This window comes from Jaculus jaculus, chromosome 9 (genome assembly GCF_020740685.1).
Source record: "Jaculus jaculus isolate mJacJac1 chromosome 9, mJacJac1.mat.Y.cur, whole genome shotgun sequence".
Classification (NCBI taxonomy): domain Eukaryota; kingdom Metazoa; phylum Chordata; class Mammalia; order Rodentia; family Dipodidae; genus Jaculus; species Jaculus jaculus.
This window is the reverse complement of record NC_059110.1, coordinates 89,241,862-89,259,334: the sequence shown is the minus strand read 5'-3', so window position 1 is coordinate 89,259,334 and position 17,473 is coordinate 89,241,862. Positions and strand designations below refer to the sequence as shown.

Sequence of the window (17,473 nt, the reverse complement as noted above, 5' to 3'; positions counted from 1 at the left end):
AAGCCTTTCAAGAATCCAAGAGTAAAGCCATGTGCCAACAAACCTGGCTACCTATTTAATTACTAATTTTTTTTCTTTTTGTTTTTAATGTGGTAGGCATAAACCCAGGTCGTCATACATACAAAGCATGTATGTTATTACAGAGCTATATTGTACCTTCTATTAGCTTTTTTTAACGATTAAAAAAAATAGTTATTTATTTATTTGAGAGACTGACATAGAAATAGGTAGAGGAAGAGAGAGAGAATGGGCATGCCAGGGCCTCCAGCCACTGCAAATGAACTCCAGATGTACACGCTACTTTTGTGCATCTGACTTACATGGGTACTGGAGAATCGAAGCTGGGTCCATAGGCTTCGCAGGCAAGCGCTGACTGTAACTGCTGAGCTTTCTATCCAGCCCTCTGTTAGCTCTTAATTAGGTTAGGAAAAGCTTAATCATAACCCCTAATTAAAAAAATAATGTGATATTTTTATTAATTTATTTGGGAGGGAAGAGAGAAAGCATGCATACATGTGCCAGTGCTTCCTGGCAACTACAATCAGACTCCAGATTCATGTGCCACTTTGTGCATCTCATTTTACATGAGTATTGGGGCATTGAATCCAGGCTGACAGGCTTTGTAAGCAAGCCCCTTTAACCGCTGAGCTATCTTCCCAGACCCAGAATGAAGTTTTTTTTTTGTTTGTTTGTTTGTTTAATTTACTTATTTGAGAGCAACAGACAGAGAAAGAGACAGAGAGAGGGAGAAAATGGGCGTACCAGGGCCTCCAGCCACTGCAAACGAACTCCAGATGCATGTACCACCATGTGCATTTGGCTAACGTGGATCCTTGGGAATCAAGCCTTGAACTGGGATCCTTAGGCTTCACAGGCAAGAGTTTAACCACTAAGCCATCTCTCCAGCCTGAGTTTTTTTTCCTTAAGATAAGAGATAACTATTAGTTGATTTTTCATGCCAAAATTGTACAGTTATATACCAGAATCTTTCTTGTAATTGGTTACTGATTAGATCTACTGATTGGTTACTGTTACTGATTTTTTTAGCCAGGAACCCTCTGAATAGTCACTTCCACATCCAAGTTCTATTTGTTGAGTCTGTTCAGGTTATCCTTAGAAATATAATAATTTTTAATATGTTTGCTTTTAATAAGAATGGACACCTGGCTTTGAGGGGTACAGTCTGAGCAGTCGAAGAAACATAGCACTCCGGAATGATTCTGAATCCTCGGGTGTTCTCTACTCCAGTGCTCCCACCTATTTCTGTGGACAGACTTTAACGTTCAGGCAAGTAGATTTTGAAACTGCTGTCATGCCTTTGGCAGAGTAGTGAAAGTGTATACAGCATGATGAGCTTGGAGTTCATTCTGTCATTTACAGTGTCATGTTGGCAAGGTGTCTTAATTGCTTTGTATCAGGTTTCTTAACTGTTTTTATAGGATTAAAAGATTAGCAGGTAATATATTGTAAAATGCCTAGTACTCAATGTTGTTATGTCTGTTTTGCTCTTGGTAAGTAGAAGTAAGTAGAATACCACATAAAAGTAAGTTTTAATACTTCAGGGCTGGAGAGATGGCTCAGGGGTTAATGCACTTGCCTACAGAGCCTAACCACTTGAGTTTGATTACCCAATGCCTATGGAAAGCCAAATGTACAGGGTGGGGCATGCATCTGTAGTTCATTTGTAGTCACTAGAGACCCTGGCATGCCAACTCATTTATTCATTCTCTCATTCTCTCTCTCTCTGCTTGCAATAAATAAGTAACTAAATATTTTAAAAACACATTGTTGGGTGTGGTGGTGCATGCACTTGAGAGGAAGAAGTAGGAGAATCACTGAGTTTAAGGCCAATAATCAATAATAATTTTATATTATTATTCAGGGACATCAGGCATGGTGATACACACCTATTATTCTAGCACTCAAAAGATGGGGTAGGAGGGCTGGAGAGATGGCTTAGTGGTTAAGGCACTTGCCTGTAAAACCTAAGGACCCATGTTCAATTCCCTAAGACCCACATAAGCCAGATGCACAAGGTGGCATGTGTGTCCAGCTAGATTTCATTTGCAGTAGCTAGAGGCCCTGGTGTACTCATTCTCTTTCACTCTTCCTCTTTCTCTCTCTCATTCTCTCTATATGCCTGCCTCTTGTTCCTTCAAGTAAATAAAAATAAAATATTTTAAAAAACAAAACAAAGATGAGGTAGTAGGATCAAATATTCAGAAGCAACTTTGGCTATAGCAAGTTCTTGGCTAGTTAGGGTTATATCTCCAAAACAAAATAAAATATCCAAATCCAAGAAATAGTTTTCCCTTCTTTGGTGGGAGGCGGTCTGTGAGAGGCAATTTAACCAGTATAAATATACCATGTATATGTTTTATCTGTAAAATAAAACTGAAGTAAGCCTCTCCTAGCACCATTCAGCCCCCCCCCCCCTTTTGTTAACCCCTTTGTTCCTATACTATAGTCGTTTTTGTTTTTTCAAGGTATGGTCTCTGTATCCCAGGCTGACCTGGAATTCAGTATGTGCTCATTTTTTTTTTTTTTCAGTATGTACTCTTAGGGTGGCCTCGAACTCACAGCAGTCCTATGACCTCTCCCTCCCAAGTACTGGGATTAAAGGCATGCACCACCACGCCTGGCCGTTTGTTTGTTTTTTTTCCTTTTGGTTTTTCGAGGTAGGGTCTCAGGCTGGCCTAAAAGTCATGACAGTCCTCCTACCTCTGCTTCCCTAGTGCCCAGTTTCTTGTTTCCTTTTTATTTGATCTTTATGTTCTGGTTTAGAGCAATATAACATATCTGATCTTCACCATATTGGCAAACTCATGGAAGTTTTGAGTTTTAAGATAATGGAATTTTATTGTCCTAAGATTTTTGGTTCCATTCACCTGAATGTGGCATGGGGAATGTCTGGGAATTGTATCTCAGCCAGTGTTGGTGTGTTCCTCTTTAGCTAAATCATTTTACCTGTCAGCAGTTGTCAGAATATCATAGTTTATGCTGTACTTCACTTTTGACTCTTCCTCTCATCCCTTATGTCATACAGAAAAAATGATTTTATCACCAGAAAAATACCAAGCGAGGAAAAAGTAAACATCTGTTTTAGCTTTTTATTACTATGATAATAAATACCTGAGAAGCCAGGTGTGCTTCACGCCTTTAATCCCAGCACTTAGGAGGCAGAGGTAGGAGGATCGCTGTGAGTTCAAGGCCACCCTAAGACTGCATAGTGAGTTCCAGGCCAGCCTGGGCTAGCGGGAGACCCTATCTCAAAAAATAAAATAAGTAAATAAATAAATATTGGAGATACAGGGTGGAGAGATGGCTCAGTGGTTTAAAGTGCTTGCTTGTAAAGCCTGATGGCCAGATTCAGTACTTCAGTATCAACATAAAGCCAGATACACAAAGTGGCACATGTGTCTGGAGTTCATTTGCAGTGGCTGGAAAACACTGAAACAGATAAACAAATACCTGAGATAATCCATGCACAAGAGAAAGTGTTTTGGGTTGCTGCTTTGGAGGTTCCAACTCATGATTGGTTCCAGCCCATGAGTTTGAGGCCTGTAGCAGAGCATCATGCCCAACATTTCTGCCATGTCCCAACAGTGCCAGGCTAAGAAGCAAGCCTTTGACACATATGCCTTTAGGGGATATTGCATACCTAATTTATAGTAGAACCTGAAAACTAATTATTCCCTAGGTAGTCGCAAATTTTCCAAACTAGCATGCCCCTTCTGTGCTTATGTTCCTGATTTACTTTAAATAGTAAAACTCCTGTGAGAGCAAGGTGCTTCTGAGCATTGACAAAGCTTTTGTTCTTGGTAGATTCAGGCCAGATACCTCATATAATAATACTGATAAATAAGTACTTGGAAATGATACTTTGATGGGATTCACTTTTTGCCAGGTAGTATTATCACTTAGGCTCATTTCACATTTTTTGTTTGTTTGTTTGTTTTTGTTTTTCGAGGTAGGGTCTCACTCTAGCCCAGGTTGACCTGGAATTCACTCTGTAGTCTCAGGGTGGCCTCGAACTCACAGTGATCCTCCTAGCTCTGCTTGTTTGTTTTTGAGACAAGGTCTCATGTAGCCTAAGTTGACTTCAAACTCCATTGTGTCTGGCTTTTTTTTTTTTTTTCTTGTTTTTTTGAGGTAGGGTCTCACTAGCTCAGGCTGACTTGGAATTCACTATGTAGTCTCAACCTGTGCCTCCCAAGTACGCCGCCATGCCCATCTTGCTTCTGGCCGTTTCTGCAGGCTCTCGGGACTGCACTTAGGCACTCAGGTTTGAGTGGAGACTACTTTATCTACTGAGCCATCTTGCTGGTCCCTAAGTTTTTTTTTTTTCTTTTTTTAAAATTCACTAAATATTTACTGTATGTAGCATTGGAAATGTTACCACTTGATTTAAACCCACTGTTTACCATCTGCTAACTGTAGCCTGTAGGATTCAATGAACTGTTGCTGCAACATCCTTTCCCAAAAAAGCCTGCAGGGCCTCACTTGACAGGGTGATTAACTGAAACTCATTTAAGCTCAGTCTTAGCCAGACCTTTGCATTTTTGTCATTTTTCTTCCCCTTGAATGTTGAGTGAGGGTGTTCTCTTATTTAAAGGAATTTCAAGCAGCAGCAATCAAATCAGAACATGTGAATTGGAGGGGGCAGGTAGACCTACTAAATAAAGATCAACTTTGCTCAGGTCTTAAGGGTTCTTTCAAGCCTGGTTCTTAGATGACTATACTCCATCGGCACTGTTGTGTTGTTTAGATAGTTTGTCACTGTTGAAGTTTCTAGAAGGCCTAGAAGCCAGTGAGACCTGTGTTCCTGGCTAATTATTTTTACAGTCCTTAGAGCTAGCTGCTCTGCCTTTGTTTTGTTTTGTTTGGTTTGGTTTGAGGTAGGGTCTCACTCTAGCCCAGGCTGACCTGGAATTCACTATGTAGTCTCAGGGTTGTCTTGAACTCACAGTGATCCTCCTACCTCTGCCTCCTGAATGCTGGGATTAAAGGTGTGTGCCACCGGGCTGGAGAGATGGCTTAGTGGTTAAGTGCTTGCCTGTGAAGACTAAGGACCCCGGTTCAAGGCTCGGTTCCCAGGTCCCACGTTAGCCAGATGCACAAGGGGGCGCACGCGTCTGGAGTTCGTTTGCAGAGGCTGGAGGCCCTGCCGCGCCCATTCTCTCTCTCTCCCTCTATCTGTCTTTCTCTCTGTCTGTTACTCTCAAATAAATAAATAAAAAATGAACAAAAAATATTTTAAAAAAAAAAGGTGTGTGCCACCACACATGGCTCTGCTTTGCTTTTGTGACCTTGTCATTTGGCACCCCCCTCCTTTGATTCATCTTCTCTTCTGCCTCTCTTTTCTTGCTTCTGACTTTTCCTGGTCTTTTTTTTTTTTTAAGCAGCTTCCTTTCCATTTGGTACAGTCTGCCTTAGTCCTTGTAGCTTAGTAGGTGGGCTGCTGCTCTTGCTTTTCCAGATAAAGTGAAAGTACAGAGAGAGACTAAGTGTTTTGTCAAGACTCAAACCTCAGAAGTGTAGCTCCAAAGTCTGTGCTCCCAAAACTACTCTCTGCTCCTCAGAGGATCGTGAGGTAGCCACTCAGGGTGCAAATTATTTTTTTCACTCAATGAAAATTTAAAAATAAATAAATAAATAAAAGCTGGTGGCTGGGTGTGGTAGTGCACATCTTTCATCCCAGCACCTGGGAGTTTACATAATGCATTCCAGGTCAGCCTGAACGAGAGTGAGACCCTACCTCGAAAAACCAAACCAAACCAAACAAAATAAATCAAATAAAATAAATTAATTTTTAAAAAGCCGGGCATGGTGCTTGGTGGCACATGCCTTTAATCTCAGCACTTGGGAGGCAGAGGTAGGAGGATTGCTGTGAGTTCAAGGCCACCCTGAGATCACATAGAGAATTCCAGGTCAGCCTGGACTAGAGTGAGACTCTACCTTGAAAGACCAAAAGAATAAAAATTAGGGCTGGAGAGATGGCTTAGCAGTTAAGCACTTGCCTGTGAAGCCTAAGGACCACGGTTTGAGGCTCGATTCCCCAGGACCCACGTTAGCCAGATGCATAAGGGGGTGTATGTGTCTGGAGTTCCTTTGCAGTGGCTGGAGGCCCTGGTGCGCCCCTTCTCTCTCTCTCTTTCTCTATGTCTGTCACTCTCAAATAAATAAAAATGAATTAAAAAAAAAAAAAGACTAATGCATTAGCAGTCACTCCCCACTTAGCCTCTCCTCCAGCCATAGGCAACTTTCTATAACTGGAGATTTGACTTTTCTGGACATTTCATATATGTATATGGAATTATGCAACACACACACACACAAAAAAAAGACTAAGCCAATGGGCATGGTGGTACACACTTAAAAAAAAAAAGAATAAAAACATACAAGTGCTCATTTCTCATGCCTGAGTCCAGATCTCTAGAACCCACATTTAGACAAAAAAAAAAAAAAAAAAAATTCCCAAAAAGAAAAAGCATGAATTTTAAAAAATATTTAATTTAATTAATTAATTATTTGACAGGGTAAAAGGGAGAGAGACACACACAGAGAGAGAATGGGTGTACCAGGGCCTCCAGCCACTGCAAACGAACTCCAGACACGTGCACCCCCTTGTGCATCTGGCTAACATGGGTCCTGGGTAATCAAACCTGGGTCCTTTGGCTTTGCAGGCATACACCTAAAATGCTAAGCCCTAAAACAGGAATTTTTAAAAAATAACATTCCTGGGCTAGATTGATGACTTAGTGGTTAAGGTGCTTGCTTTTGAAGCCTAAGGACCCAGGTTCAATTCCCCAGGACCCACATAAGCCAGGTGCACAAGGTGTCCCATGCATCTGGAGTTTGTTTACAGTGGCTGGAGACCTTAGTGTACCCATTCTCTATTTGCCTCTTCTTCTCTTTCACCTTTTCTCTCAAAAAAATAAAATTTAAAAATATTTTTAAAGAAATAACATTCCTTTTTCAAACAAACAAACAAAAACATTCCAGTGCTCCTCCAGACACAAAATGGCCTGGATATCCATGACCTCGCAGTGCCTGACACTACCTACACAAGACCATCATAAGAGGAGGAAAAGATGATGACATCAAAATAAAAGACAGACTGATTGAGAGGGAGAGGGGATATGATGGAGAGTGGAGTTTCAAGGGGGATAGTGGGGGAAGGGAGGGAATTGCCATAGGATATTGTTTACAGTTATGGAAGTTGTCAATAAAAATAAATAAATAATAAAAATAATCCAAGCTGGGTGTGGTGGCACCCAGGAGGCAGAGATGGGAAGATTGCCATGAGTTGGAGGCCAACCTGAGAATACAGAGTGAATTCCAGGTCAGTCTGAGCTGGTGAGACCCTACCTCAAAAAACAAAAAATAACAACAAAAAACCCAAACTAGAAAGAAAGAAAGGAAGAGGCAGAGAGAGGGAGGGAGAGAGAATGGGCACACTAGAGCATCCAGCCACTGCAAACAAACTCCAAATGCATGTACCATCTTGTGCATCTGGCTTAATGTGGATCCTAGGGAATCAAACTGGGGTCTTTAGGCTTCAAGGCAAGCACCTTAACCACTGAGCCATGTCTCCAGCCTGTTTGAGCTTTTACACTGCATGGTGGTTAGGTGCCAAGGATGAGCATCCCAGTGGAGGCTAAGTTTTTAAGACATAAGCCTGGAAACAGTGTTACTTCATATAGACTCCATTTCCCAATAAGAGACATAAAGCTCACTTTTCCATGGAAGGCATGTTCATGATATTGATTGTGTCTCAGTACTACCATAGTTCATTGCTTTTAGATTTTGTTTAAGACAGATTTTGTAGACTAGGTTGATTTCCATCTTGTAGTAATCTTCTTGTCTTTGCCTTCTGAGTGATGAGATTACAAGTGTGTGCTACACCTTCTGAATTTTTTTTTTTTTAGACAAAGGTTCAAACACTCCTCCCAGCACTTGGGAGGCCAAGGCAGGAGGATCGTGGGTTCAAGACCAGATCTTGTCTTAGTTCATAAACACAGATAAGCTATTTTTTTTGTATTTAATTTAATTATTAAGGAGAGAAGAGCGAGAATGGGTGCCCTACAGCCTTTTGCTTTTGCCACTGGAAATGACCTTTGGACACATATACCCCTTCTGCATCTGGCTCTACATGGGTACTAGGGAATTGAATCCAGGCCTTGAGGCTTTGCAAAGAAGTGCATTTAACTACTGAGTCATCTCTCCAGCTTCAGTTAATTTGTTGTTTTTTTTTGTTTGTTTGTTTAGTATTTTATTTTTATTTATTTATTTGAGAAAGGGAAAGAGAGAGAATGAGAATGGGCATGCCAGAGCTTCTAGCCACTGCAAACGAACTCCAGATGTATGGGCCACCTTATGCATCTGGCTTACATGGGTCCTGGGGGATTGAACCGAGGTCCTTTGGCTTTTTTGTTTGTTTGTTTTAATTTATTTATTTGAGAGTAACAGAGAGAGAAAGAGACAGATAGAGAGAGAGAATGGGTATGACAGCCACTACAAACAAACTCCAGATGCGTGCGCCCCTTTGTGCATCTGGCTAACTTGGGTCCTAGGGAATGGAGCCTCGAACTGGGGTCCTTAGGCTTTACAGGCAAGTACTTAACCGCTAAGCCATCTCTCCAGCCCAGGTCTTTTATCTCTGAAGGCAAGTGCCTTAACCACTAAGCCCTCTCTCCAGCCCCATTAATTTGTTTTTAAGTGGGATCTTTGAAATTTGTTGTTAGCTCCTCCACATGTTGTCTTGGGAGACAATGAACAGTCGTGGGGAGAGTGCAGCTTGGCTGGATTTGGTGTTTTGTCACAGCTTTTCCCTTTAGAGGTAGAGCAAGCTATCTGTCCTTTCTGGTTTGAAGCTGGCTGTTACTACAGACATGAGGAATGAATGTCATGCAGAGAAGTTCTCCCCACAGACTCTTCATTGCTGTTTGTGTAAGATAAGCCACTGTGTTTGCTCTGGCTTTTGCTTCATTTGCAGAGAGAATACTACATGATGTCATGAGGCCATTTCTGCCTTGATGTTTTCACATATGTTAACTATTCTCAAGGAATAATTCTTGGGCTTTTTCTTTCCATAGTCCTTAGAATTACTATTTATTTATATATATGTGTGAGAGAGAATGGGTGCACCAGGGTCTCTAGCCTCTGCAAGCAAACTCCAGATGCTTGCACCACCTTGTGCATCTGGCTTTATGTAGTATCAGGGAATCAAACCTGGGTTCTTTGGCTTTTCAGGCAAATGTGTTAACTGGTAAACAATCTCTCTAGCCCTAGACTAACTTTTGTAAAATATAAAGATAGTTCTGATTAACTTCAGCCTTTTTTTTGTCTGAGTGAGGTAGATCACTTCATTTGACCTTTATCCCATCCAGCAGGCATTTGCAGTATATTGTGTATAGTGCAAATTCTAAGAAAAATAAGAAAAGCTGAGCTTAGTGGCTCATGCCTATAATTCTAGTAGTTGGGATTCTGAAGCAGGAGGATCACTGAGAGTTCAAGATGAGCCTGGCCTACAAAATGAGACTTTGTATCAAAAAACAACCCAAGAGCCAGATATGGTGGCTCATGCCTTTAATCCCAGCACTTGGGAGGCAGAGGTAGGAGAATCACCATGAGTTTGAAGTCAGCCTGGGACTCATTCCAGGTCAGCCTGGGCTAGAGCCAACTCACAAAGTCTGGAGAGATGTCTTAGTGGTTAGGTGTATGTTGCAGTCATTGCTGGTAGCAGCTTGTGGGGGAAAAAAAGAGGTTTATTTTGGCTTACAGGCTTGAGGCAGAAGCTCCACGATAGCAGGGAAAACAATGGCATGAACAGAGGGTGGACATCACCTTTTGTCCAACATCAGGTGGGCAACAGCAACAGGAGAGTGTGCCAAACACTGGCAAGGGGACACTGATTATAACACCCATAAGCCCACCCCTGCCTCCAAGGGGTGTCAGTTCCCAAATCTCCATCAGCTGGAAACCAAGCATTCAGAACACCTAACCTTATGGGGGACACCTGAATCTAACCACCACAGTGTACCTCCTTTGCAGCATAAGGGCCTAGGGAGCCTGAAATGTGATCTATATCCCTAGCCCTTGAGACAAAATAAAAATCTGTTGTTCTGGCTACAAATGGTTAAGAATATTGAGTCTAGAGTTTGAATGCTTGGATTTGAACCCTGGATCTGCCAGTTATCAGCCAAGTGATCAGCCAGATTATGTATTATTATTATTTTTTTTTTTGTCTGGGGGAGCGGTTTTGATGTAGGTTCTCACAGTAACTCAGGCTGACCTGAAATTCACTATATGGTCTCAGGGTAGCCTCATACTCACAGTGATCTTCCTGCCTCTGCCTCCTTAGTGCTGGGATTAAACAAATGCACCACCACTCTCAGCTTTATTATTACTAATTTTATGTGTGTGTGTGTGTGTGTGTGTGTGTGTGTGTGTGTATAATTATATATATAATTATACATATATATACATATATATGTATATACATATATATAATTATACATAAAATTATATATATATAATAAATAAATAAATATATATATATATATATATATATTTTTTTTTTTTTGGCTTTTCGAGGTAGGGTCTCACTCTGGCTCAGGCTGACCTGGAATTCACTCTGTAATCTCAGGGTGGCCTCGAACTCACGGTGATCCTCCTACCTCTGCCTCCTGAGTGCTGGGATTAAAGGCGTGCACCACCACGCCCGGCTTTTTTTATTTTTTTATTTATATATATATATTTTTTGGTAATATTACTAATTTTAGACACTACCTCACAAAACAATAAAACAAAAACAATTTTTAATTATTTATTTATTTGAAAGTGACAGACAGAGAGAAAAAGAGGCAGAGAGAGAGAGAGAGAAAAAGAGAATGGGCACGCCAGGGCTTCCAGCCACTGCAGACAAGTTCCAGATGCATGCGCCCCCTTGTGCATCTGGCTAATGTGGGTCCTGAGGAATCGAGCCTCAAACCGGGGTCCTTAGGCTTCACAGGCAAGCGCTTAACCACTAAGCCATCTCTCCAGCCCAGTACCACCCATTTTTAGGGGGAGTTTTCCCTCCTCAGTTAAACCTCCCAGAAATACACTCACAGACATGCCCAGAAGTATGTCTTTTACAGAATTTTAAATTCAGTCAGATTGACAATGAATCACAACCAAGAATTTATGTAGCATGTGATTGTACAGTGCATGGGAGTTAATAACTTCTGCACTGTTACTAGCCATTGTTTAGAAAAGAGCAATTGTGATAAAATTGCTCTTTTTTTCAAGGTAGGGTCTACTCTAGCCCAGGCTAACCTGGAGCTCACTATGTAGTTCCAGGCTGGCCTTGAAATTACAGCGATCCTCCTATGTCTGCCTCCCAAGTGGTGGAATTAAAGGCGTGTGCCATGATGCCCAGCTGAAATAGCCCTTTTATTTATTTATTTGTTTTTGCATCTTTGGTTTTTCAAGGTAGGGTCTCACTCTAGCCTAGGCTGACCTGGAATTCACTCTGTAGTCTCAGGGTGGCCTTGAACTCATATAATCCTTGTGCCTCTGCCTCCCAAGTGCTGGGATTAAATGTGTGCTCCACATGCCTGGCTGCCCTTTATTTTTTTATTCATATTTAATTGCAAGGAGAAAGAGAGAATTGACACACTAGGGCCTCTAGCCTCTGCAAATGGACTCCAGATACATGCGTCACTTTGTGCATCTGGCCTTACGTTGGTACTGGGGAATCGAACCCCATTCGGCTTTGCAGGCAAGCACCTTAACCAGTGAGCCATCTCTCCAGCCTTGAAATTTCTCTTTTTATGCTAGTGGGGATTTTTTTTTTTTTTTTTTTGAGAGAGATGAAATGACCTTTCTACCTTCTTTACAGAGTTGAAACTGTGGGGCAACCAGACAGAAGAGACAGTATAGGAGTGTGTGCAGAAAAACAGAGTGGATATGACTCACTGCAGCGGGATCGAGCTGTGTGCATTAGTACAAATGGTAAGACATAAATAACTATGTCCTTAAGGTATACTAGATAAGATTTGGTATGTTCAAAGTGGTATGACTATAGACTTAAGGTGCAGTGATCACTGTAGTAGTAAACTATGACTGTCTAAACATCTCACTTTTATAAAGGAGATGAGATGACTTAGGTCTCTATTCCTTCTGCACTGTGGAGGATTACACCCGTGGCCTGCACATGCTAGGCAAATACTCAGTAACCAAGCTATACTCCTCAGTCTTCATGAGGTATTGTTTTAAACCCTTTATAAACAAGTTTATTTTTCACACAGGAAAAAACAAAAAGTAAAGTCCCAAAGAGGTTAAGCACCTAGCTGAACCTCACAGAAGTTGGAGGCTTGGCAGTGACTGAGTTGAAACTTCAGCCTGGCAGTTTGCCTCTTGATTCTCTGTGCATAGGTCATCTAGGCTCAATGAATGTGCTCATCTTGTAAGTGGGGAACTACAGATACATATCTGTGCTTTTTAGTCTCTCATTTCATAGTAATCATACTTTTAAAAGCCAGATGTGGTGTCACATACCTGCAATCTTAGAACTTGGAAGGTTGAGGCAGGAAGATTAGGAGTTCAGGGACATTCTTGGCTACATAGTTGGCTGTACAATAAACTATCTCAAAAAACAAACCAGGGATGGAAGCTATGGCCTGGAGGCTAAGGCTCTTGCCTGCAAAGCAAAGCACCCAGGTTTGATTCCCCAGGACCCACGTAAGCCATATGTACAAGGTGGCGCATGTGTCTGAAGATCCTGGCACACCTGTTCTCTCTCTCTCAAATAGAAAATAAATAAAAATTAAAAACAGATTAATCAGTCACTATGAAACTAACATTTAATCATTGCTAGTATAGGATCAAGCATTAGAACAAAATTCTTAATTTATTTATTCTATATGAGACAGTCTTGTGGGTTTTTTTTTTACTTTTTTTTTCGAGGTAGGGTTTCACTCTAGTCCAGGCTGACTTATTCGCTATTCATGGCTATCCTCCTACCTGTACATCCCGAGTGCTGCAATTAAAGGTGTGCACCACCATGCCTGGCTTTTTATTTATTTTTTTGCTTTTTATCTATTTTATTTGAGAGAGAGGGAAGTGGTTAGAGAAAGAGAGAATGGGCATTCTAGGGCCCCTAGCCACTGCAGATGAACTCCAGACGATTGTGCCCCCTTGTGCATCTGGCTTATGTGTATCCTGGGCATTCAGACCTGGGTCCTAAGGCTTCACAGCCAAGCACCTTAACTGCTAAGCCATCTCTCTAGCCCCATACTACTTTTTCTTTGAGGTCAGGTCTTGTTTTAGCCCAGGCTAACCTGGAATTCACTGTGTGGTTTCAGGCTGACCTTGAACTCACAGTGATCCTCCTACTTCTGCCTCCTGAGTGCTATGATTAAAGGCATAATGTCAATTTTCTTTTGATGCAATTCACATGGGAAATTCATAGCTTCTAACTGAAAAAGAGTCTAACCTTCACACTTTTATTTTATTTATTTATTTTTGGATTTTTGTTTTTGTTTTTCGAGGCAGGTTCTCGCTGTAGCCCAGGCTGACCTGGAATTCACTATGTAGTCGCAGGGTGGCCTCCAACTCATGGCAGTCCTCCTCCCACTGTCTCCCGAGTGCTGGGATTAAAAGCATGTGCCACCATGCCTGGCCTTCACGCCTTTAATTCTAGCATTCAGGAGGCAGAGACAGGAGGATCACTGTGAGTTGGTGGCCAGCCTGCAACTGCAAAGTGAATTCCAGGTCAGTCTGGGCTAGAGTGAGATCCTACCTCGAAAAAAGCAAACAAACGAAAAAGAATTCTAAACTATGATTAAAACTCTAACTTTAGGGCTGGAGAGATGGCTTAGCCGTTAAATCGCTTGCCTGCTAAGCCTAAGGACCGAGGTTCAACCCCCCAAAACCATGTAAGCCAAATGCAGAAGGTCACACATGTGCACAAGATAGTGCATGCATGTGTGATCGCAGTAGGTAGAGGTTCTGGTGCACCAATTCTCCCTCTCATAATAAAAACAAACAAACAAAAACAAACCCTCTAACTTTTGTCAGGTGTCATGATGCACGCCTTTAGGAACAGAGGTAGGAGGATTTCAGTGAATTTGAGGACTACATAGTGAATTCCAGGTCAGCCTGGGCTAGAGCAAGACCCTACTTCAACTTTTGTGCTGATGTGCGGAATAGGTTAGTTATTTATGTCTGTTTTGCATCCTGAAATTTTTCATTTTCTGAATTAGGAAATTGTGTGTTATCAGTAGTCTAGAAGCTGTTTCTGTTCTGCTGTAGTTCTTGCTCACAGGTCAATGACTTTAATATTTTAGGTGCAGTTTTTGTCAATGGAAAAGAAATGACTAATCAGTTGCCTGCAGTTACCTCTGGATCCACTGTCACATTTGACATCGAAGCTGTGACTCTAGGAACCACTAATAATAATGAAGGTGGAAACTTCAAGCTCCGAGTAACTATTAGCTCGAGTAACAGAGAAGTGGTTTTTGACTGGCTGCTTGATCAGTCGTGTGGGTCTCTCTACTTTGGATGCTCATTTTCCTACCCTGGATGGAAGGTGTTAGTGTTCTAGAGTTCTGAGTGCTTGGCTTTAGTTTGAGGGTTTACTGTTACTGCCTTCAACCTAGCTTAATTGTAGCTGATTTTACAAAAAAAAAAAAAAAAAAAAGATGAATTCATCTCGCCAGTTACTGGAAATGGAAAATATTTTCTCGGTTCATATTGCAATACATTAGCAATAAGACGCTGTACGGTGAAGACCAGGCTGTAGTTCTGTCAATTTTTTTTTTTTAACCATAAAGATCTTTAGTTTGAAAAATCAAATTATCTTTAAATATCTGGGAAGATATAAAAATTCCATGTCTTTCCACTGTTCTTAAAATTGGTTGTTAGAACAGAAACCTTAATGTCACATTATTTTATTAAATGTCCATCGAGATTCAATGACATATAAAATTTTAGAATACAATGAAAACAGATCAGATCGAAGCCAGAGTTCCGTAATACATATTCACTCATGTGTCCTCTACATGAACTCCTTGATTGTGTGCTCCATGTTCAGGTGTGTGTAAGCACTGTTGACTTTAATCCCATGTTTCATAATCTTTAGGTCTGAAAAGCTTCATAAATTTTCCATTTTTCTTATAGCACCTGAGAAAGTGTCTAGGAAGTCCAGTATTTTTGTTTTTCCTTGTTTGACTCAAGATAGGGCTGGAGTTGTACTGCTGGTAGTGACAGCACATGTGGAGAAGTTCACAGCAGTGTTAGCCATTTCACACGTGTGGTATGCACCTGTGCGTGTCCAGCCTCAGTGGTGCGTGTGCTACTGTTCATAGCTATGAATTACAGTCCAGTGTAATGCCAGTGTGAGAAATGGTCTTGTAGTGGACCAAAGAAAGAGAGGGTAAATACTTGACCTATTTTTTTTAAAAAAACTTAAAATTTGTGTAAAATATTTATTTGAAGAACTTGATATGTAAAAAATGGTAAACTTAACTTGCTATATCAACGTACAGATAATTTTTAATGTGAATTTTATTTTGACTTTCTCCAGTAGTAGGAAAGTAAAAAAGTAAGCGTGCTATTTTTGTAAGATAATTTATGTGGGGATTCATGTTCCCTTTCGACAATCATATCTTTTCTCCTTGCCTTCTTATATATGAGTAAGTAGCCTTTCACATGTGACTAGTAAGAAGAGTGTCTAAAATGTGAGTGCCTTGTTCAGCCTTCAGAATAAAACAACTAAAAGTTAACTGTGTATTGCTTGTTTTGTGAGATATAATAAATCTAAAATTTAATCTGCTTTTCACTAGCAGTTACAGTATTTCCTATGTCTGCAAGCATCTTAATTAGATGCTGTAACTGTGAAAGGTTACTTGTACATTCTTGTCTTCCGTCTCATACTGAGCATTGGGCAGAACCTGAGATGTGCACAGTAATGCTGATGAGTGAATGTTGATGAGTCATCTTTTCTGAACACCTTCATCTCTTGACCTTCATTCTTTAAATATATGTTGAAGATATTTGTCTATCCTTTATAAGCATTTTAAATTTATGTTATTTTACTTTTGGTTTTTCAAGGTAGGGTCTCACTCTAACCCAGGCTGACCTGACCTGGAATTCACTCTGTAGTCTCAGGGTGGCCTTGAACTCACAACGATCCTCCTACCTCTGCCTCACAAGTGCTGGGATTAAAGGGTGTGCGCCACCACGCCCAGCTAAATTTATTTTATTTTAAATGCTTTATTATTTATTTAAGGGAAAAAGAACAAAATAGACTAGGCACTCCAGGGCCTTCAGCCACTGCAAACAAACTCTCAACATGTGCAACCTTGTGCATCTGGCTTACGTGGGTCCTGGGGAATCCAACCTGGGTCCTTTGGCTTTTCAGGCAAGCTTCTTAACCGCTAAAACATTTCTTCAGCCCACATTTTTATTTATTTTTATTCATTTGAGAGAGGCAGATAGGAAATAGGTATGCCAGGGCCGCTAGCCACTACAAATGTACATCAGACACATGTGCTACCTTGTGCAGCTTACATGGTTAAGGGGGAATTAAACCTAGGTTCTTAGGTGATGCAGTCAGGTTCGCATTGCTGGTAGAAATCACCCAAACAAGAGCAGCTTGTGGGAAAAGATGTTGATTTTTGTTTTACAGGCTCAAGAGGAAGATCCATGATGGCGGGGGGAAAACAATGGCATGAGCAGAGGGTGGGTATCACCCCCTGGCCAACATTGGGTGGACAATAGCAACAGGGGAGTGTGCCAAACACTGGCAAAGGGAAACTGGCTATAACCATAAGCCTGCCCCCAACAACACACTGCCTCCAGGAAGTGTTAATTCCCAAATCTCTATCAGCTGGGAACATAGTATTCAGAACATCTAAGTTTATGAGGGACACCTGAATCAACACATTAGGCTTTGCAGGCAAGTAAGTTTCTTAATTGCTAAACCATCTCTCCAGGCCCACTTTAACTTCTTACCTATAGAATATGCTTTTTTTTTTTTTTTTTTTTTTTTACAGATATAAGTTAATTGTAATTTAGCCAGGTATGGTACATCCTATTTGGAAGACTGAGATAGGAAGATTGCTGGGGGTTCAAAACCAGTAGCTCCAGGTTGGCCTCAGTCTCATCATGCCCTGGGATTAAAGGTGCGTGCCACAACACTTGGCTTTTTTGTTTGTTTGTTTTTGAGGTAGTGTCTTGATTTAGCCCAGGCTGACCTGGAATTCACTATGTAGTCTCAGGGTAGCCTTGATCTTATGACGATCCTCCTACCTCCTTAGTGGTGGGATTAAAGAAATGCTCTACCTTGCCAAGCTGGGGAAATAAGGCATGCTAAGGCCTCCTGTCGCTGCAAAGGAACTCCAGATAATTTACCACTTAGTGCATCTGGCTGTACATAGATACTGGGGAAATGAACCCAGGACATCAAACTTAGCAAACACCT

General features: G+C 41.1%; 1 protein-coding gene across 1 annotated transcript in view; it reads left to right on the top strand.

Moving 5' to 3' along the window:
• Crlf3 (cytokine receptor like factor 3) overlaps positions 1–15,773 on the top strand; it is a 47,061-nt gene extending 31,288 nt beyond the window's left edge. The window contains exons 6-8 of the mRNA XM_045158690.1: positions 1,155–1,287; positions 11,888–12,000; positions 14,337–15,773. Coding sequence (XP_045014625.1) covers positions 1,155–1,287; positions 11,888–12,000; positions 14,337–14,593 — 503 coding nt within the window. The 3' untranslated portion in view covers positions 14,594–15,773. The remainder of the gene's footprint in view (positions 1–1,154; positions 1,288–11,887; positions 12,001–14,336) is intronic.
• The last annotated feature ends 1,700 nt before the right edge of the window (positions 15,774–17,473 follow it).